This window comes from Acipenser ruthenus, chromosome 6, assembly GCF_902713425.1.
Source record: "Acipenser ruthenus chromosome 6, fAciRut3.2 maternal haplotype, whole genome shotgun sequence".
In the NCBI taxonomy this organism is placed as follows: Eukaryota; Metazoa; Chordata; class Actinopteri; order Acipenseriformes; family Acipenseridae; genus Acipenser; species Acipenser ruthenus.
Window position 1 is genome coordinate 78,983,122 of NC_081194.1, and position 23,834 is coordinate 79,006,955.

The 23,834-nt window shown below is 36.7% G+C and overlaps 1 protein-coding gene across 1 annotated transcript in view; it reads left to right on the plus strand.

Moving 5' to 3' along the window:
• rngtt (RNA guanylyltransferase and 5'-phosphatase) overlaps positions 1–23,834 on the plus strand; it is a 95,610-nt gene that overhangs the window by 29,033 nt on the left and 42,743 nt on the right. Inside the window, exons 9-11 of the mRNA XM_034019290.3 lie at positions 4,424–4,559; positions 8,428–8,499; positions 21,860–22,024. Coding sequence (XP_033875181.2) covers positions 4,424–4,559; positions 8,428–8,499; positions 21,860–22,024 — 373 coding nt within the window. The remainder of the gene's footprint in view (positions 1–4,423; positions 4,560–8,427; positions 8,500–21,859; positions 22,025–23,834) is intronic.

The following is a 23,834-nucleotide window of genomic DNA, read 5'->3' on the forward strand; positions in this document are numbered from 1 at the left end:
ATTTAAATATTTTAATTACAACCCATACAACATTGAAACTGCATAGAAATGATGGTATGTTTTCTGAATTTGATTGTCTCTGGTGGGCATCCATTTAAAGTGGTCTTGGTCAAAAAATGCAGGTGGTGGAATTTATTTTAGAATTTAGAGTCCAGTCTACTACAAATTCAATGAATATATTGTAGGTCGAGATACACAAGCAATTTTATTGTCAATTCAACTGAATTGCTGTTGTCAATTGTGTGGCACATTTAGCAATTATTTTAAGCAATTTTAAGAGGGCGTCTGTGTGCAGTAAACGTGTTTCAGCAGCTACTATAGTAATTGGAATAATTTTGAAAATTCGAGTTTGAACCAGAGTGGCTGTGCCGTACAAACTGAGTTCAGAGGTTCTTCACTTTGTTTTTTTACCTCCGCTGGTGATTTCCTGAAAATATTTGCTAATTCCTTAACACTTATATTGGTTGTGTTTTTTTTATTATTGTGGCTTTTATCTTACACACATCTAATATCCCATAAACATTTTCTATCCTGAAATAGATATTTTCTATTTAGCAAAATTGAGAGTGAAATTAGGCAATTTAGAAATTTCAATGTCATTGTCTGAACACAAACAGGCACATTAGAAAGATTGTCAACTGAATTTCAGTGGCCTAGAAAAATAGCTTAAATTGCTTGTGTATCTCCGGCCTAAGTGCTTGGAGCTAGGATGAGTGACACTTACAATTCATTTAAAAACTGTCACGCAGAGCTCTGACTAGGCTTCAGCACGATGTGGCCAACAAGCTTGATCATTCTGTAGGAAAGACAAGAGGCTCACTGTATCTGACCTGCGGGGTAATTTAAATGACTTTAACTGGATGTCGCTTGGGGGTCCCACCAATCCCACTGGCTCTGACACATGCACGGGTTCAGCAGTTGGTGCACTAGCCTAGAACAATGCCTGTCACTGAAGCTTCTGCTTTAAGGACAGGCTGGGGACTGGAGCTGCTGTCAGACATTAAAGATGTATCACAGAGAACGTGCACATGGTGGTTATCGGATACAATAATTCATAATGATTCATTACAAACCTCTACAGGTACATAAAAAAAGACCATGTGATATATGAGGCAATACTGCAAGTTCCTTCAGCATATCCAGGACAGTCAATGTGTCATTAAGCACTGCTATTGGTCGATATGGATGAAGGTGCTGTGCAAAACATGTCTGTCTGACTGTCTGCTTTGTATTTTTTTTTTTTTTTAAGTTATTAAATGTGTAATTAGCTATTTGCTTTAACAATATTAAACAACATTTTATTTAAACATTTAAAGTCTTGTCTATTTTATAGTACAATAAAAATAAACAAAACAAGGAGCTTGTGATATGTTATGTTAATGAAAATAGACAATATTTAATTATTATTATTATTATTGTTGTTATTATTATTTATTTCTTAGCAGACGCCCTTATCAGGGTGACTTACAATTATTACAAGATATTATTTTTACATACAATTACCCATTTATACAGTTGGGTTTTTACTGGAGCAATCTAGGTAAAGTACCTTGTTCAAGGGTACAGCAGCAGTGTCCTTCACCTGGGATTGAACCCACAACCCTCCGGTCAAGAGTCCAGAGCCCTAACCACTACTCCACACTGCTGCCCATTATTACGCCTTACTTATATTTAATATATATTTTAAAACCATGGATTTGATAACATTAGCTTTCATCTGCAATTATAACAACATGTTCTCTAAAATGACTGATTTAAAGACAGCTGTGAAATAAGTGTTTTGATTTGCAAACTTCAGAACTGAAATTCACGTGTTTGAATTTGGAATGGTAGAGCATCTAGCAGATGCTACCATTTTAGCTTTTTTAGCCATTATAACACTTGATGTTTTCGGTGTCTTGGAAACTCCTTGGTCAAAATCTAACAACCTTCCTTTAGACCCAAGAGGGTCACTAGATTGGGGTCATGTGGGGTTTTGCCCCAGTGCTTGGAGAGATTAGCTTCATACTCAAGACTGTGCTCTGTGGTGTTTGATCGAGGGTGTCATACAAGAAAAATGAACCCTTTCAAGCTAGTTCTTTAATAAAACCGCAGCCACCAAAGCCTCAGAGCCTTATATCTCAGAAACCATTTGAGATAGTGACTTCATATTTATATAGATCCTGCATGCTAAATATAATGCTGACCGTGACATTGAGACAATAAAGTTTTGAGTTATCTCACTTGAAGCACCATTTATCTGTCTCTTTTGTAAAATATTGTTTGGGATAGTGTCTTGTGTCCAAATTACTCCGGTACCCTTATTGTTGTATGATTAACAACCTTTGCCTTGTGGAACGATTACAATAAATAGGTCCTTGAGATGGAAGTCTGTTCCTATAGCACTGTAGTTTTACAAGGTCTTTGTCAGAATAATAAAATGGTTGTCTGAACTAGAAATTGTGTTTTGTGACAATGTCAGATTTCAGCTAATATGTGGACTTTGGTGTCTGGTTGTAACTAATTACTAGTCTAAAAGGATTGCAGTTTCTTTGTGTCTCCTTCTTTTTTGGTAGCCAAGGAGCAGCAGGTGCATGGGTTCACTGTAGTATACAGTTGGTCCCTAATGAGATGGAAGATTATAAAGCCAAACATGCAGGCTCAATCCTCCCTCACACTATGGGGAAGCAAAGTAATGTAAGATGTCGGCTGCTTCTGCATATGCATTGATTTACGGCCAAGCAAAGCTTATATGTTTTATCTTGAAAGCAGCACTTTTAGTGAAATGTGCATTTTGTGTTGGTTTTGGCGATTTTTGTTTTATACAGGGCTTGCCTGTTGGCTTGGAATTCCAAGTCGCAATCGGTATGTTTACACGCAGACTAATATTCCATTGCACTTCGTAATTCAGGCATTGCACTTGCCCAGTATATGTAGTATTCTGGATATTTATTATTTTTATGCATGTGAACATGGAACAATAGTGGAATATTCAATCGTAAACAGATTATTCACAATAAATATTTGGTGTGTTACTTATGAGTAATATTTGAGTGATTTATTTTTTGTGTTTGTTGGGTGAGTTCTGAAATGCGTTACATTATGAGGCAATATCCTATGTGAATTTAACGTGTTACACTAAGAATAATTGGGTCTATTAGCAGTTGTATGTGTTTGATGATTTGGAATAATTAACAAATGTGTGTGGAATAAGACAAATGGTTCTAGAACAAAAAAAATAGAATCTTGCATGTCATTTACGGGGGCTGATATAATTACATGTTACAGTAGACCTTTGATAAGATGGCTTCAGTTAGACCTCTTGATTTCAGACCTAGATAATGGTGTATCATTTTACTCTTCAAAGCTTTGGATCCAAGCCTAGTTATGTGGGGTAATCAAGGCCATTGAGAATATAATGATGGATTGTCTGACCCACAGTATTCAATCTACAGACACAGTTACCACAGAGTGTGGCAATTAGCAGAGGGGGTGTAATTGATGCTTCTTTAGTAGGAGAGATGGGATATCGTTCTCGACATTTGTTGACGAGTCCCTGATCTGGTTAATTAGTCATAATGGCCTTCACCCTCCACAGCTTTTAATGAGCTGCTCAAATACACTTCTACCCAACTTTGTTTCTATTTTGAAAGTATTCAGTTGATGTACAGATGTAGAGTAACATTATGTTTCAAGTTAGATACGTTGAAAAAGTAACAACAGCTGCTTATTGCCGCTGGTCACTGAGTGAAAGTCAAGCAACTTCCCTCAAAGATCTCTATCGAACCATCCAAACAAGAAAAGTGCACCCAGAGTGGGATTAGTGTTGTATTGATTTTGTTGTTTGTTCATTTCTTGCTGTAAGGCAGTAAGAACTGAAATCAGTCTATTTCTGTTATAAGACAGCAATCCCTTGAAGCAAGTCAGGAAATAAAAATTGAAGGTTTATAGATTTCTTTCCTATGCAGGCTGGACTGCTTTTTAAAAATATTTGTTAATAAAAAACACATTTTTCAAGATCTGAACATTTGAACAATAGGCAACCAAAAAAGTACCCTTTTAAAAAAAAAAAACATGTGCAGAGACATTAAATATTTTGAGTTTCCAGCTAGAAAGATAAGATAAGGGGCTTAGTTTTCGGCAGTGGAACTGGAGAAAAGTACTATTATGAACAGTCACATGGGAAACTCAAAAAAAAGAAAATTGGCAAGTTATAACATTTATTCATTTTTCTGTTGCTCTCTTATCTCAGTTCAGCAAATGAGAGCAAGTTGGTGGAATGCAAATGGAAAAGATTAAGTACTAATGTGCCAATCTGACACATTTTGGCTGTGCTGTAAATGTCTGTATTAAAAGTTGAATCCTTTGCTTTAGAACATACCACTGTATACTCCCTCTTTGATTTGTGAGAATTAACTTGAAGAAATGCTGTTTTGTTTTTCAGGTATATGATGCTGATTGACGGGAAAAATGAAGTCTATATGATTGACAGAGACAATTCAATATTTCACATAGCCAATTTGGAATTTCCCTTCCGGAAAGATCTCCGTGCCCACCTATCAAACACCCTGTTAGATGGGGTAAGAACCCTTTCCTGCCCAGTACAATGACCAGATATGGGCATAAATATGAATGCCCACAGAAAGGCCTTACGTAGTTGTTTCCAGTCTTTTGTTGTGTAATGTATTTAATTTTTTTCTATGAGCTGCACTCACCCAAAAATATATTTAAAACATTTATATTAATTAATAAAGCATATTTTTAAAAATTGCCAATTTCGACCCCTTTCTAAGTTGGATATAGAAAAAATATTACGATGTTAGTTGCAAAATGTTATGAGGATTTCAAATACAAATCCGATTTCAAATATCTTCTATCGTTGAGATGCTACAAGATTTTGTCCAAGCCAGCGTCTGTATGACAAAAGGCCCTATTTACAGGCGCTGTCAGCTATTTTATGAAAGTAGTCCAGATAAGCAAAATATCACAAAGTACATTGCCAAATCTTGTGTAAAACTTTTTAACCTTGAAATATATGAATAAATAAAAGTAAAAATGCATTTTTTTAAATTAAATTATTCAATAATTTTGCATCATAAAGAGAGAGTTCATATTTCTATACAATGTTATAGAATTCAATATAACCACGAATAGCTAGGGTCCTGCGTTTTATGCAACCTGTTTTTTTTCAATTGTAATTCAACTGCTGTTCCCTAGATGTCCCTGCAACCACTCCAGTTATAGTAATCGAATTCACAATTAATAAATCAACACATTACGCTTTGACCAATTAGAAAAATAAAGGCTAATTATGATGAGTATAAATGGTAATTGAATAAATTGATGCGTTAAAAGAAAAATCGAGAGACCTAAACATGGAGTCAAAGACATCGCAATCAAAAAGCATTTCATTGAGTGAACGCACGCAGCAATATCCACCTGGTGTTCTGTACACCGATGGGTAGAATTGATTTTGCACAACTTGCAATTTATCGTTGGACCACACTCGAAAGTCAGCAATAGACCGACATTTATCATCAGAAAAACACAGAAAACGAAAGGCTGAGATTGACAGCTATGAGGCGACATCCTCCAGAAAAAAAATGTAAGGGGAACGAAAATTATCACTGACGAGATGTTATTTTCGATTTGACAGAGGCATTTGTTTGTGCTAATATTCCCTTGGAAAAAAATTGATAATCCCAAACCATGTTCATGTCTGAACAAACATGTAATAAATGCGGGAGCAATTCCTACAGCAGGTCAACTGAGAAGGGAATATCTACCCCAAATTGCTGAGTTGCACAAGATGAAAATTGTACAACTGGTAAAGATGTCTGACAGTGTCTACAAATGCAAAAGATCAGTATGTTTTTTGCACATTTTGTTTGTTCTCCAAGGACTATCGAATACCTTTGAACTGAAAGTAATATTAGCCGATACAGTTAATCTGCCCTCTGTGAATTACTCATAGGTGGCACAGGGCGTTGTGAAATGTTTAAACGCATTTGAAGTTCATTTTAATAATGTGACTGGATTTGTCTCCGATAATGCCAGTTACATGATCAAGGCATAAAATGACATTCTTCAAGGTTTACTGCCAAATTCAGTACATTTGACTTGTAATGCCCACATAATAGCCCTTGCCAGCAATATCTGGGCAAATAATTTTCCGAAAGCGGACAAGCTGGTTGCAACCGTTAAATTGTTTAAACATTGCCCAAGCAGAAAACTACATTTTAAAGACCACCTGACAGAAGCAATCCAACAAGAAGGCTGTACTTTACCCATAAGGTTGCCACCTGAGCCATGCATAGCACTATGGGGCACTTGGTATTCTGCTGTTGAATATCATTCCAAATACATCCCTTTTTATGCAGGCTTCGTGGAAAAGGAAATGCACATTTCACCAAACACTGTAGTGTTAAAGGACCTCCAGAAATTGCTTGAAGATGTGCAAAGTTTAAAATGTCGACTCTCCCTAATTGCGACGCCAAGGGACTGGTGGATCTGATTCAGTGGTTTGGAAGCTGTGAAGTGAGAGTCCATCAAACATATTATGAAGTTGCAGAATTAATAAATACATACCGAGCAATGGTATGCACTGCAATAAACAAACTTATGTGTAAAAACCTTCCATGACGTTCCTGAAAAACTGACTAATTACTACAACCCAGATCAATGCAAAAAGAAACCACGTTTTTTTCAACCAGCTTATAACTTTCTGATGGCAGTAAGGATATTCGACCCACAACAAGTGTGTAGTTTGGATCTGGAAGCCCTCCCATTATATTCTATTCCAGGATTTGATGCTGACTGTAAATCAGAAATGGACAAATACCTACCATATGCAAAAGAAAATGGCAGTAGAATGACTTTAAATGAATTTTGGATTAAAGCTGAAGAATTATTTCCCAATTTAAAGCGAAAGGCTAAAATATATCTGTCAGTTGTTACCAATTCTGTAGATGCTGAAAGAAGCGTTTCTTCTTACGGCTAAGTTTTTACAGAACAACGTCAATCTATGAAAGAAGGCTGGGTTAACCCAACAGACGATGCTTTAGTTTAATAGCAACATTTAATGCATGGGACATTTTCTTTCATGAAACTGTAAGTGACACAATGTGCTGCTTGCAAACAACCTTGCATTATTATTATTATTATTCTTCTTCTTATTATTATTATTATTATTATTATTATTATTATTATTATTATTATTATTATTACATATATGTTACAGCATTGATGTTATGCGTTCAGTATTTTATATAAATTGTTCCGGGAATTGGTTTTGTTTTTATATTTTGTTGACAAATGATGTATCCCTACTAGTAAACTGAAACATTTAAATTATTTATTTACACATTCTAAGAAATAATATTGAATAAGACGTATTAGTAATAAAGGGGTGCATGACTAAATGTCTGTAGCTGCTGCTGCCGCCTAATCAATGCGCGTTAATAGAATGACTAATTGAAATGATTAAAGGAATCGGGAGATTATTAATAAAGTGGTTTAATTAAGCAGACTACATGACCACCTTGTGGTGGAAGGAATGAAGTGCAGCCTAAGAAAGCAGGTCGTGTAAAACGCAGGGCCCTACGAATAGCAAATAAAAAAGTCGATAGAAAAACAAACTATAACAACAAAAAGTAAGTGGTTAAGTGCCACAATTTTCCATATTTAAGGAATATGCCTACTGTATATGACAACCAATACACCTGGTGTGAGCATCATGTGTGGTACAGTCTGGTACAGTATAGCCACTGTGCACACTGTATCTACCCAAGTTCTTAGTTAATAGATGTGTTACAATTGCATCATCATGTGACACTGCAAAGTTTTTTGTGTCTTTGCATATACGCCATAGAACAGCACTATACAATCAGACTTGCTGGAGGAGCGCTACATACTGTATGTTTTACAATTTTTCAAGTTGCGTTGAATATTTAAAAAAAAACAAAAAAAAAAAACCCTTTTTGCACTACAGTGTATTCACAGTTTTAATTAATGCCCTAACATCAGAGCAATGCGCAAGGTAATTAAAATGTATGCAATATGCTTTACAAACTCCAGTGGAGCACTCTTGAGAGAAATGCTACACTTAAAATAGACCGTGTTTTAAATAGAGTAAGGTTAATTGTCTGCGGGGATGTTTCCACGGAAGGTGGTAGACTGTTCTATTCACTGCAGGAGACTGCCCTGTCTCGAAACACCGCTGGGAGTTGTGTGGCATTTATGAAGTAGGCAAGTGCTAATTAGTATCTTTATTGCCCTTCAAGCAGGAGAATTTTGAAAAACGTACTCTTCTAACACTTATCATCATATGTCCCCTTTGGTCACAGTTTTTAAAAAAAATGTTTTTAGACATTTTTAAAACTGTTTATGTGAACTTAGTGGAGTATGAAAAATTGCCCAGCCAAACTTAACCCATTTTTCTTTCTGTAGGAGATGATCATTGACAAGGTAAATGGACAGCCAGTGCCAAGGTATCTGATCTATGACATAGTGAAATTTAATGTAAGTACAAGCTATTTACTGTGTTTATACCATGTATTTATTTATTTTCAAAGGACAAGTGTCTATGATGGCAATTTTGCCTACGGCCAAAAATGAAATAGTCACTGTGCAAATTGTTTCCCCGTAGGGTATACAGTATATTGCCACGTATTTTTTCCATGTGTATCGAAATGGTATGTAAACCCACTTGTGCTAATTTTTTAGTCATTTTTCGTACTAGGCATGTCTTTTCATGAGTGCCATCTTTAAACAACTCTAGTTTTGTTGTCTAGCATTATGAACCATGATGAATATTAAAAGATGACATTGTTTATACTGTTTTTGATGCTCACATTACAAAAAAAATACGAGGAATGAAAAATGACCTTAATGAACATAACTGTACAAAACTGTTTTTCTGAAAATCTACCCTATGCTTGTTCCAATTAAAGGCGAAAAAACTTCCATAGGAAATGTCTTATTTTTGTTGTAGGCAACATTCCCTTGTGGCAATTTTCATGAAAAGATCAAAATTACCCCTTTTGTCATAGTAATTTTCTGAATCTTCCTCAAGCCTATATATTGGGTATTTTAGGAAATTACTTCATATTTGCAGGGTCTTATAGTGCATGGTATGTGCTTGCAGAGCTTCACATTGACAATATCACGTATGTAGAGACAGTACACTTCTTTCATATTGTCCTAATGTTTGGTACACAGCTCAATTCTGTGATTTTAATTGGTTCCATGACTAGTGCTCAGTCAACATGAAGATTTTTACTGCCTTATTGGTTCAACGTCTTGCACATAAAAAGGTTTTGAGATACAGTAGGGTGTTCACATTTGTTACATTGCTGTATTCTATGATTCTTTCTGTCAAGTCCCATTACCTCCTGGCTATATCGATCATACAGATCTGTTTCATGTATTCCTTTTCATTTGTGTTTACAAACCTCTTGATCAGAAAGGTCATTTCTCTTCCTTCATGGGACTGTTCGCAAAAAAAAAAAACATGCTCTACTTTAATTACCAGTAGCTGAAAATGTATAATATAGCACAGTAAACTACAGAAATAAATTAATAGTCTCTTTAAACGTTACATCTAAAACCAGGTGGCTGAGTCAGGTGCATTTTATTGATCTACTCAAATCTTGTTTATTACTAAACTATTCAATAAAAACGCTAATTACATTAATTCAGTAATACACTAATGGACCTACAGACGTGCTCAAATTTGTTGGTACCCCTCCACAAAAAACGAAGAATGCACAATTTTCTCTGAAATACTTTTGTCAGTTTCAAGTTAATTGGCATCCACCATTGTTTATTCCATATTTAATAGAAATCAGACTTTGCTTTTGATTTTTTATTCAACATAATTTTGTAAATAATAAAACAAATCAAAATGGCATGGACAAAAATGATGGGACCGCTAACCTAATATTTTGTTGCACAACCTTTAGAGGCAATCACTTCAATCAAACGTTTTCTGTAGCTCTCAATGAGACTTCTGCACCTGTTAACAGGTAGTTTGGCCCACTCTTCCTGAGCAAACTGCTCCAGCTGTCTCAGGTTTGATGGGTGCCTTCTCCAGACTGCAAGTTTCAGCTCTTTCCATAGATGTTCGATAGGATTCAGATCAGGACTCATAGAAGGCCACTTCAGAATAGTCCAATGTTTTGTTCTTATCCATTCTTGGGTGCTTTTAGCTGTGTGTTTTGGGTCATTATCCTGTTGGAGGACCCATGACCTGCGACTGAGACAGAGCTTTCTGACACTGGGCAGTACGTTTCGCTCCAGAATGCCTTGATAGTCTTGATTTCATTGTGCCCTGCACAATTTCAAGGCACCTTGTGCCAGGCGCAGCAAAGCAGCCCCAAAACATAACCAAGCCTCCTCCATGTTTCACTGTAGGTATGGTGTTCTTTTCTTTGAAAGCTTCATTTTTTCATCTGTGAACATAGAGCTGATGTGACTTGCCAAAAAGCTCCAGTTTTGACTCATCTGTCCAAAGGACATTCTCCCAGAAGGATTGTGGCTTGTCAATATGCATTTTAGCAAATTCCAGTCTGGCTTTTTTATGTTTTTCTTTCAAAAGTGGAGTCTTCCTGGGTCTTCTTCCATGGAGCCCACTTTCGCTCAAAAAGCGACGGATGGTGCGATCAGAAACTGACGTACCTTCACCTTGGAGTTCAGCTTGTATCTCTTTGGCAGTTATCCTTGGTTCTTTTTCTACCATTCGCACTATCCTTCTGTTCAATCTGAGGTCGATTTTCCTCTTGCGGCCGCGCCCAGGGAGGTTGGCTACAGTTCCATGGACCTTAAACTTCTTAATAATATTTGCAACTGTTGTCACAGGAACATCAAGCTGCTTGGAGATGGTCTTGTAGCCTTTACCTTTACCATGCTTGTCTATTATTTTCTTTCTGATCTCCTCAGACAACTCTCTCCTTTGCTTTCTCTGGCCCATGTTCAATGTGGTGCACACAATGATACCAAACAGCACAGTGACTACTTTTCTCCATTTAAATAGGCTGAATGACTGATTACAAGATTGGAGACATGTGTGATACTAATTAAAGAAACTAATTAGTTTGAAATATCACTATAATCCAATTATTTATGATCTTTTGTAAGGGGTACCAACAAATGTGTCCAGGCCATTTTAGAATATCTTTGTAGAATAAGCAATAATTAATCTCTTTTCACAGCTTCTTTGCTTTATTCTATGACATACCAAAGGCATGCAAGTATACATGATAAAATAGCTTTTAATGTCATCACTTTTGAGGAGGAATGAAGCATTATTTCAATGAGCTGTAAGGGTACCAACAAATTTGAGCACGTCTGTATATAATTAAATATCTGAAGCCCACTGCAAAGAAAGGGGGTGTCATTACTATGATATGGGTGCTACTTTTAGCAGTATTCAGATATCTGAATAAATGTGGTCTTAGTCTGTTTTACATTATGCATTCAATTGTTGCATAAAGTAATATATAACGGATTTAGTGAAATAGAAAAAAAAAGGCTGCTGAGCATTGCTGGAATGAGTACAATATATTAAACTGATTTAAAGTGCTTTGTTTGGCTGAAGAAGCTCAGGGAAACTTGTGTTTTTAATGCATTAGGTTTCTGAACCATTAAGTTGAAGCGGATTCATTAGTTTCAAGTTGTCATTCTGTGACCATTGCTCAAGAGCGTGGCATTTTACAGCTCTTCACTCAAGTTGCTTCAGCAAGTTCATCAGCCTCATGCAAGTTAAAACCTTCACTGTAAGCGAACACAAAAATTCTACACAAATGTTGTTAATCGGCACCTTTGAATATACTAAACCTATGATGTCTGCCAATCTACCGTATCCATCAACTTGTATTAATATTGTAAATGTTTAGCACTCGGTGGGTATCATTCTGTATTTGTCTATTGTAACATGGCCTGCTTATTATTTGTCCTCGTGTATAATCCATAGGGATAAAAGCTGAACAACATAGTGTTTTCAAACGAAAAAACAAAAGTAATCATTGGGTTTCTTGACTTCCATCTATTGACAACCCTCTGCTCTCTTTGACATTGGTAGAGCTATAGCTAGCCTAAATGTTGGTTGTGCGCCACCTGGAAAGGCTCTTCACACATTTCATGCTGTTAGTATCACAGCCTTCCTTTAGAACACTGCCCTCAAAGACTGCATGCTCCAATGTATTGCTTTCCAAACTAATTTAGCGAATTGGATCCTGCTGAATACTTGACTTGGTCTTTTGGTCTGGTTAGGAAATGGAAATCCTTTCGATTTTATGAACAAAAAACCTAGTCATTAAAAGCATTATCTACCATTCTGAAAGGGACAGATGCAACTTAATGGTACCCTCTTAAATGAAAGAAAGGCAGAGGAATACAGTGACACTTCCAGTGTTGGAGGGTGAGAAACTGCTTTTCTGTTCCTTCATGTTGTGAAAAGCAGTGGTGTACAATGAACTACATTTTTACTGTAAAAAATAAATAAATAAAATAATGATGATGGGGGTAAAATGGCAATTAAAACCTATTTTGCACTTCAGAAAGGCAATTGTAGGAAGTGACAAATACTTATGTAAGAAACTGTGTACTCATCTGTTTAAGGACCCTTTACTCATTTACAGCCCTCAGCATTTCTCGGTTTTCTTTAGTAAGTGCTAGTCAGATGGCGAGTGAATCATCCTGCTGTAATTTGTGCAGTCTTGGGTACAGAATCTGCCAACCGACCGCCAACTATCAGAGGCAGGCAGGCAGCTTCACCTTTTAATTGGATGATGTTGTGTTAAATCTGAGTAATCAGGGCCCAGAAGTTTCCAATAGACTATTTTTGACCATGTTCACAGTATGACGGTGTATCAGTGCTGTTTATCTCTCTGTCAATGAATTCTGTGCTTTGCAATTGGAACATTGATAAAGGCATTTCTATTAGGGACTAGAGATACTATTTTGTCCATTTGGGCTACTCTTGATATATGTTGCTGCTGTTGGCAAAAGCTTTACTTTGTATTTAGCCACATACTTTTTGTAATTCGTGTTGGGATGAACACTGGATTTTCATGTTCGGATATTCGCTCATAATTTAAATATTTGTTCGGATATTCGTTGGTTTATCAAAAAGTAATAAAGAACAGCAGTGTGGAGTAGTGGTTAGGGCTCTGGACTCTTGACCGGAGGGTTGTGGGTTCAATCCCCAGTGGGGGACACTGCTGTTGTACCCTTGAGCAAGGTACTTTACTTAGATTGCTCCAGTAAAAACCCAACTGTATAAATGGGTAATTGTATGTAAAATAATGTGATATCTGTATAATGTGAAATAATGTATAATGTGATATCTTGTAACAATTGTAAGTCGCCCTGGATAAGGGCGTCTGCTAAGAAATAAATAATAATAATAATAATAATAATAATAATAATAATAATAATAATAATAATAAAAGCCATTATATTGCTCTGAACGCAGGCAGAGACAGTGTAGCGGCAGGGGGCGTGGCCGTGGCCCCTGTGGGTGTGTCTTTATTTTACAGCAAGACCTTGCAATGTGTAACATGTTAAAATAGAAAAATATCCCAGGAATCAAGAATAAGTTGTGTAGGGCTTACTTTACCCAAGTGAATTAACTACAAAACAAAGGGTGCCAAGTAGCAGTTCAAGTTAAACATTGTTTTGTTTATTCAAGAAATAAGTAGTACATACAGTTGACAATAACATTTTATTTATTTTCATTCCTTGCCATTGCCGTTTCTTCACAGTAAACAGCGGCCATCGACACGTTTTCATAAAGTAATAACATGAGGTTTACTTGTGCCTTTTTGTAGCTGAATAAGCAAACGAAAACTGAAATTTAACTTTAAACACTTCAAATAAAACAAACGTGGAAATGGTGTTGTAAAGTGAAGGGAGAGAAAACTCACCGTTTTGGTTCTCGTTTATTACATTCCAATGACAGAAAGTCGCAACATAATATATATAATATATAGAGTCTATATAAAAATCACTGCACTACATTTTCAGGAAGTTGGGTACTGTTTAAGCGAGGAATTTCAGAATGACTGCTTTCCTTTTTTGTGTCTGATGAAATTTTGGCTCACTCTAAAGCAGCACAAGATTGCTTTCCATAGAGATCACTAAGGGTGCGTGCGCATAATCGTTTGTTTACTTTTTGCTGTCCTAAAACTTTTAAATAGAGGCTCAAGAGCTGCTGTGTTGATCCTGTGTTATATATATATATATATATATATATATATATATATATATATATATATATATATATATATATATATATATATATATATATATATATATTTATAAATGTATGTATTCATCGCACATATCACACAGAGCTCTTTTTCATTTGCCATTTTTTTTTAAACTGTTGCGCAAATTGTTTAGACGGTAAATAAGTGCAAGGTATTTTTGTCATTTGTAGCGAATATCAACATCCGATTTTTGTATCTGAATACATGTCAGATATGTTCGAATATTTGTCTGAGCACTATTTGTAATGTATATGTTTTGCAATTTATATTACAGATCTATTTAATTTTCAAAACCCTTTGCTTTAATGACTGGAAATGCATTAAATCTTCTTTTTTTCTTAATTGGTTGTAAAATAGTTACCGGTAATTAAATAGCCCATTATTTGCACAAGTCCTTTGTTATCAATTTTTAAGTTTGCTTTATTTTAGCACCAAAATAGAACAAAAGCATTTTGAGACACGAAAACAACGAAGCTGCTAAATTAGCTGAGGTTTAACATTCAAATAAGTGCATTTTATTGTGTTAATACATCATTGTGATGATTTATTTATTTATTTATTTATTATTCATAATGGTCTGTATTTGCAGATTGGGGAAAATGATATAAAATCTGTCTGTAGCTGTTTAATGTTCCATTGAATGATGTCTGAAATTGCATTTCTAAGCCTTTGTGCTAGGCTCCATTCCAAGTTTAATGAAACGTTAAAGATTGCTGATTTCTGCAGGGAAGATGTGACATCCTCCTAAGTGTTTTCATACAGCTGGAATTAAAGCGACGCAGAATATAGATTATAGATTACAGGGTTGCTCATAGGAAGTTGGACTGTTTTTTTTGTGAAAGAAGCTTTTTCTTGTTTTTTTTTTCTCTTTATTTGAACACAACAGGATCTTTATTTTGGGGGAAAATAATGTCTTCCTGTTCTAACCTAAATGCTGCACTGCAGTACAGTAGGATACAGTTATTGTCTCAATGGTCTTGTGTTCTCTCTCTCTCTCTCTCTCTCTCTCTCTCTCTCTCTCTCTCTCTCTCTCTTGCACTCTCTCTCTCGCTCTCCACTATTTAAATGGAATTGGAATTACAGGGTGTAGTTATGTTAGTTAGTTAGTTACATTTTTCTCATAAAGTACTTTTTATATAATCACACCTAAAGTGACATATGGCGATTTTTAAGTTTGAGTAAATAACACCACGCCAACCTCACTATCATTTATGCATATGACACATCCCACATTTCAAGAAGTGAAATGAAAACAAACACCAGCTCGCTTCGCCCACGACGCGCCACCAGCCTGTGTTGTCGTTGCATTTCTTTTCTAGGAATGTGATTATTGGCTCTAAAAGACCGTGTATCATCAAAATCTTAGCGGATCAAAATCTTTTAAAGTGGGCTCTTATGAAAAGCAACGTATGTTGTAAAGAGTATAGTCTCTTTGTAGGCAAGGCCCAATTTTTTATAACTTACACTACAGTGGCATGTTAGTCTCTCCACTGTTTATATCATTATAACACAATCTGTTAATTTGAAACCGTACAATGCAGTAGAGAAACCTTCAGCAAGGGCAGCAGAACTACCTCCAAGGCTGTGGCAGTCAAAAGCGCCAAGGCAAAAGATGGTAAAGGATTAGCTGCCAGCAATACCCTGTGAAAGAACTATTCAAAGAGTATAAACAGTGGGGTGGACCAGAGAGAATTCGAAATGTCACAGTGTAATACAAATAAAAAAAAAAAAATCTTCTCCGGGGAATATATATATTGTAGAGATCTCGATTTAACGCAGGCTGGCGCATCACACAAGGTGTGACAATCCACACACAGGCGGAGGGCGGGCGCAAACCCGGGACCTCTCGCACTAAAGCATAGCGCCGATACCGCTGTACAAAAGAGCTGGCTCCCTTGCAAGGAGTGTATATCAGGCTTATGTCTTCGTGTGTGATTACGTCACCTACCAGCCTTGCTGCTGCCTTCCCCCGTGCACGCTAATTATATATATATATATATATATATATAATATATATATATATATATATATATATATATATATATATATTTAGTGCCTTGCAAAAGTATTCAGACCCCTGACCAATTCATATTACTGAATTACAAATGGTACATTGAAATTTCGTTCTGTTTGATATTTTATTTTAAAACACTGAAACTCAAAATCAATTATTGTAAGGTGACATTGGTTTTATATTGGAAAATATTTAAGAAAAATAAAAAACTGAAATATCTTGCTTGCATAAGTTTTCAACCCCTGTGCTGTGGAAGCTCCTAGTTTACACAGATGAAAGAAATTGCCCTAACGAGGACACAATTACCTTACCATTGGCCTCCACCTGTGAACCATTAAAATTGCTGTCACATGTTCTGCATAAAAACCCCACATTCTACAGACATTAGAGATAAAGTAATACAAATGCATAGATTAGGGAAAGGGTACAAAATAATATCCCAAGTGTTTGGATATCCCAGTGAGCACAGTTGGATCAATAATCAGGAAGTGGAAGCTACATCACACCACCCAGGCACTGCCAAGAAAAGGCTGTCCCTCAAAACTCAGCGCTCAAACAAGAAGGAGACTTGTGAGAGAAGCCACAGAGAGGCCAACAATCACTTTGCAGGAGCTACAGAGTTCAGTGGCTGGGAGTGGAGTAATGGTGCACCAGTCAACCATATCAAGAGCTCTGCATAACACTGGCCTGTATGGGAGGGTGGCAAGAAAGAAGCTGTTACTCAAAAAGTACCATCTGAAAGCATGTCTAGAGTTTGCCAGAAAGCATGAGAGTGACCCAGCTGCGATGTGGGAAAAGGTTTTGTGGTCAGATGAGACCAAGATAGAGCTTTTTGGCCAAAACTCAAAGCGCTATGTGTGGCGCAAACCTAACACTACCCATGCCTCAAGACACACCATCCCTACAGTGAAGTATGGTGGTGGCAGCATCATGCTGTGGGGATGCTTCTCAGCAGGGACTGGGCTTCTTGTTAAAATTAAAGGAAGAATGGATGGAGCAAAATACAGGGAAATACTGCAAGAGAACCTGCTTCAGTCTGCTAAAAAACTGAAGCTTGGGAGAAAATTCACCTTTCAGCAGGACAATGATCCCAAGCACAAGGCCAAAGCAACATTGGAGTGGCTCAAGAACAAAAAGGTGAATGTCCTACAGTGGCCCAGTCAAAGTCCTGATCTCAATCCCATTGAGAATCTGTGGCACTACTTGAAAATTGCGGTCCACAAGCGTCGTCCAACCAACCTGAACAACCTGGCGCAAATCTGCCAAGAAGAATGGGCCAAAATCACTCCGACACTGTGTGTAAAGCTGGTACATACTTACCCCAAAAGACTTAAAGCTGTTGCAGCGAAAGGTGGCTCTACCAAATATTAGTGTGTGGGGGTTGAATACTTATGCAAGCAAGATATTTCAGTTTTTTATTTTTCTTAAATATTTCCCAACATAAAACCAATGTCACCTTACAATAATTGATTTTGAGTTTCAGTGTTTTAAAATAAAATATCAAACAGAACGAAATTTCAATGTACCATTTGTAATTCAGTAATATAAGCGAATTGGTCAGGGGTCTGAATACTTTTGCAAGGCACTGTATATTAAAATTATATATATAAAATAACACACACACACAGTCAAACCTGCTCATGCGACCACCTGGTCTAAGTGACCACTTTAAATTCCTCCCAATGATATTTCTGCTTTTATTTAACTGTATTAAGCGACCACGTGTCTAACACAACCAGCGACCACAATCCTCTTACCCAGCTACGGATCAGATCATTACTAACTCTAAATTTCAGGTGTCCTGAGTCACTGAGTGCTGTGGGATTGATCAAAACTGGCAAAACAAATGCGGTTTTTCGGTAACAGTTCTGTCACTGCTGTGAGCAGAAAACCAGTCCTCCTTTATTATTATTATTATTATTCTTTATTTCTTAGCAGACGCCCTTATCCAGGGCGACTTACAATTGTTACAAGATATCACATTATTTTTTTTACACATTATTTTTACATACAATTACCCATTTATACAGTTGGGTTTTTACTGGAGCAATTTAGGTAAAGTACCTTGCTCAAGGGTACAGCAGCAGTGTCCCCACCGGGGATTGAACCTACGACCATCCGGTCAAGAGTCCAGAGCCCTAACCACTACTCCACACTGCTGCCCCTTTAGTACTAGATTTTGCATTGACTGACAAGCTTGATGATAAATTAAAATCAAAGCCCTCCGAGCCATTCCCTTTGTTCAGAGCATTGTGAACAAGCCTGACGTGAGTAAAACAGCAGGTTGTAGTTCTACAGCGTGGCTTCCATAGAAACCATGCGTAACATATTTAAGCATAAAATGTGCTTGTACATTTTGTACTGCTTTGAACTACTGTGATGTTGCACATTAAAGGAGTTTTTAGATGAAGTTATTAAATATGTTGCCATGACTGCCAGTTGCCAGCACAATTAGATAGTCTGTAGAAAAGGTTATTGGTTACCCCATTAGACTTTTAAAACCATCTGTCAGTGATTATTAATTAAATCACAGGTTGCACAATGAATGAAACCCATGAGCAATGCATTCAGCATCCACAAGCATTAATATAGAGGGATCAGACAGACTGATGCTTTTTTGTATTTACATGAATCTTTTAACTCATTCAACACAGCAGACCTGTATACAGGTGTAGGTAAGATCAGCACATCTGTAAACTAATCTACTACACTTAATATCTATATCTATTGGTGCTGGGACAAATATCTGAATATTCAAACAAATAATTTCTGACATGTATTTGGATACAAAAACCAGATGTTTGTATTCGCTACAAATGACAAAAATAACGTGCACTTATTTACTGTCTCAATGAAAATAAATGCGATATGTGAGATATATACAGTACTGTGCAAAAGCTTTAGGCAGGTGTGAAAAAATGCTGTAAAGTAAGAATGCTTTCAAAAATAGACAATAGTTTATATTTATCAGTTAACAAAATGCAAAGTGAACAGAAGAAAAATCTATATCAAATCAATATTTGGTGTGACCACCCTTTGCCTTCAAAACAGCATCAATTCTTCTAGGTACACTTGCACACAGTTTTTGAAGGAACTCGGCAGGTAGGTTGGCCCAAACATCTTGGAGAACTAACCACAGTTCTTCTGTGGATTTAGGCAGCCTCAGTTGCTTCTCTCTCTTCATGTAATCCCAGACAGACTCGATGATGTTGAGATCAGGGCTCTGTGGGGGCCATACCATCACTTCCAGGACTCCTTCTTGTTCTTTACGCTGCAGATAGTTCTTAATGACTTTCGCTGTATGTTTGGGGTCGTTGTCATGCTGCAGAATAAATTTGGGGCCAATCAGATGCCTCCCTGATGGTATTGCATGATGGATAAGTATCTGCCTGTACTTCTCAGCATTGAGGAGACCATTAATTCTGACCAAATCCCCAACTCCATTTGCAGAAATGCAGCCCCAAACTTGCAAGGAACCTCCACCATGCTTCACTGTTGCCTGCAGGCAATCATTCGTGTACCGCTCTCCAGCTCTTTGGCGAACAAACTGCCTTCTGCTACAGCCAAATATTTCAAATTTTGACTCATCAGTCCAGAGCACCTGCTGCCATTTTTCTTCACCCCAGTTCCTGTGTTTTCGTGCATAGTTGAGTCGCTTGGCCTTGTATCCACGTCGGAGGTATGGCTTTTTGGCCGCAAGTCTTCCATGAAAGCCACATCTGACCAGACTTTTCCGGACAGTAGATGGGTGTACCAGGGTCCCACTGTTTTCTGCCAATTCTGTGCTGATGGCACTGCTGGACATATTCTGTTTGCGAAGAGAAGTAAGCATGATGTGTCTTTCATCTTCTGCAGTAAGTTTCCTTGGCCGACCACTGTGTCTACGGTCCTCAACGTTGCCCGTTTCTTTGTGCTTCTTCAAAAGAGCTTGGACAGCACATCTGGAAACCCCTGTCTGCCTTGAAATTTCTGCCTGGGAGAGACCTTGCTGATGCAGTATAACTACCTTGTGTCTTGTTGCTGTGCTCAGTCTTGCCATGGTGTATGACTTTTGACAGTAAACTGTCTTCAGCAACCTCACCTTGTTAGCTGAGTTTGGCTGTTCCTCACCCAGTTTTATTCCTCCTACACAGCTGTTTCTGTTTCAGTTAATGATTGTGTTTCAACCTACATATTGAATTGATGATCATTAGCACCTGTTTGGTATAATTGTTTAATCATACACCTGACTATATGCCTACAAAATCCCTGTGCAAGTGTACCTAGAAGAATTGATGCTGTTTTGAAGGCAAAGGGTGGTCACACCAAATATTGATTTGATGTAGATTTTTCATCTGTTCACTCACTTTGCATTTTGTTAATTGATAAATATAAACTATTAACATGTCTATTTTTGAAAGCATTCTTACTTTACAGCATTTTTAAACACCTGCCTAAAACTTTTGCACAGTACTGTGTGTGTGTGTGTATATATATATATATATATATATATATATATATGTGTATATATATATATATATATATATATATATATATATATATATATATATATATATATATATATATATATATGATTTATTTTGTGTATAAATAAGATTTATTTTGTATATCAAAGTATCTCAACCAGTCATTTAATTCTGCGAACATTTTAAAGCTTTTTAAACATTAAGCACTATCTATCCTCTGTGTTGCTCTTTATGTGCTATATTAGGAGATCATTGCAACATGTATTCTACTCATACGATTCTGAAACAGTTCAATAATAATAAAGTTAGTTTCTTTGGAAAGTGGAGTGATAAACCAGATATGCCCTTTAGCGTGTGTTTATATGGAATCCAGGGATGGAAATAAGACTCCCATTGCATAGCAGTTTGATCAATTCCTGGTGTTACTAATAGCTTATAAAGACACACCTGAGCTTGTTACCTATATACTGTGATTAATCAAGCTTGTAGTAAAACATGGAATGGATCAAACTGCTATGCAATAGGAGCCTCTATTTCCATCCCTGGAATCCCTCCAATCTTCATGTAGGTCGCATCAGTCTGTTTGGTGCTGGGCAGCAGGCTGTCTGTGTGGATCTCAGAAATGGCAAGGCAGGAAGAATCAGCTGGTGGAGCCCTGTTGTGCAAACACAGCAGTGTCATTCCAAGTCACTGACTGTGTGTTTGAGCAATTGTTGTGACTCATCATCTGTCTATTGTGGATTGCTTGCCAATTTGAATTAATTTAGGATACTTCAGATTTGACCATTGAACCTATCAGCAAAATCCTCGTTCCAAACATTTTAAAAAGGATTTCAAATGTTCCTGTTACCTTTCCCCAACAAAGGATTTCATAGCCTGCAAAAAAGGTTGCATTTGTGGTTAAAATCATATTAGGATTTGCTATATTTTATCAGTAGAACATTCGGCAGGTGGAGCATTGCTTTTTTTGTTTCATGTGTAGTATTGTACCTAACAAAGTACAAATATTTTAAAACAGTTTGTACATGTTTTAGTGACACTGTTTTCCATAGGAACTCGATCTTCTATGTGGAGGCAGATGTGCACTGTTTTTTACTTTACTTTTTTCTTTTTTTCTTTTTTTTTTATAGGGGCAGCCTGTTGGTCAGTGTGATTTCAATATTCGACTGATTTGTATAGAAAAGGAAATCATCTTTCCAAGGCTTGAAAAAATGAAGAATGGACAACTTGACAAAACAAAGGAACCTTTCAGCGTCAGAAATAAACCATTTTTTGACATTCATGCATCAAAAAAGGTAATTAAAATGCATTTAATACTGAAACACAATATGGGGTCAAACTGTATATTATTATTATTATTATTATTATTATTATTATTTATTTCTTAGACGCCCTTACCCAGGATGACTTACAATTGTTACAAGATATCACATTATTTTTACATACAATTAACAATTTATACAGTTGGGTTTTTGCTGGAGCAATCTAGGTAAAGTACCTTGCTCAAGAGTACAGCAGCAATGTCCCCCACCTGGGATCGAATCCACGACCCTCTGGTCAAGAGTCCCTAACCACTACTCCACACTGCTGCCCTGCAATATTTGCAAACTGCATCTTGTCCAAAAAAAGCAGAAAGCAACCTTATTTATATACAGTGCCTATAGAAAGTCTACACCCCCTTGAACTTTTTTCACATTTTGTTGTGTCGGTGCCTCAGAGTTTCATGCATTTAAATGAGGATTTTTTTTACACATCTAAACACCATACTCCACACTGTAAGGGGAAAAAACGTTTTTATTGAGAAAAAAAAATTATATCAAATACAAAACTGAAAAATCATAATTGGATGTCTCCACCTCCCTGAGTTAATACCTCTTGCAGCAATCCCTTTGGCAGCCATTACAGCTGTGAGTCTGTTGGGATAGGTCTCTACCAACTTTGCACACCTAGATTTGGCAATATTTGACCATTCGTCTTTACAAAACTGTTCAAGCTCTGTCAAGTTCCTTGGGGAGCGTTGATGGACAGCAATCTTTAAGTCATGCCACAAATTTTCGACAGGATTTAGGTCAGGGTGTTCCTTAGCTACTCCAGTGTAGCTTTGGCTGTGTGCTTTGGGTCGTTGTCATGCTGAAAGGTGAACTTCCATTCCAGTTTCAGCTTTCTTGCAGAGGGCAGCAGGTTTTCCTCAAGGACTTCTCTGTACTTTGCTCCATTCATTTTCCCTTCTATCCTGACCAGTGCCTCAGTCCCTGCCTGAGAAACATCCCCATAACATGATGCTGCCACCACCAGGGTTTCCCCTGGGTTCTAGATTTTTGTAGTCACTAGTAACTAATACTTTCTAAAAACATTAGTCACTGTATTGACCAAAACAATTATTGAATTAAACCATTTTAATAATGCTCTACAGTTTAAATAAATTGGTAATTTACAGCTGTTATGAATTACTTATACCATGTATGTCTTTTTACAATAATAAAAAAAAAAAAACATTGTTAGAGTATTAAATACAACCCATGGAAACAGAGTTTTGCAATAAGGCTGAAACTTTGCTGCTTGTTTTCTTTTTCTTTTATCTGACGCATGTGAGCTTAGTTTGTTCTTTTTTTCTGGTGTTCCGAATCCAAGTCTTCATCTTCTACAACTTGTTGTTCTGTTTGTTCTATTTCACTCTTGCTGAAAAAACGAGTGGATTTTCTTCTGCGACATTTTACAGTATTGGCTAACAGTTTTGTTTTTTAATTCGCGCGCACAAGTTTACCGCAATCATGTATTTATATTGATGATAAAGTTATAGAAAAGAAGGCAAAGAAAAGTTCACTATCCACGCATCTCTACAGCTGACCTCAATACGAAAACATATTACTGGCATTTTTAAATTATTGGTGACTAAAACGTACAGTACTGATGCTAATTAAAAAATAATAATAAAACGCTTACCTAGTATCAGTGTGATGGATGTCCCTGCTTGTTATCACACAAATCACTGATGATGGCAGGGAAATTGGAGAGAGCTTCAGTCGCAAGACATTTTTGGCGTTTTTAATCTTTGATGGTATTTCGTCTTGATCGCCCTTTGCTAGTAATGTACTAGTATTGAGC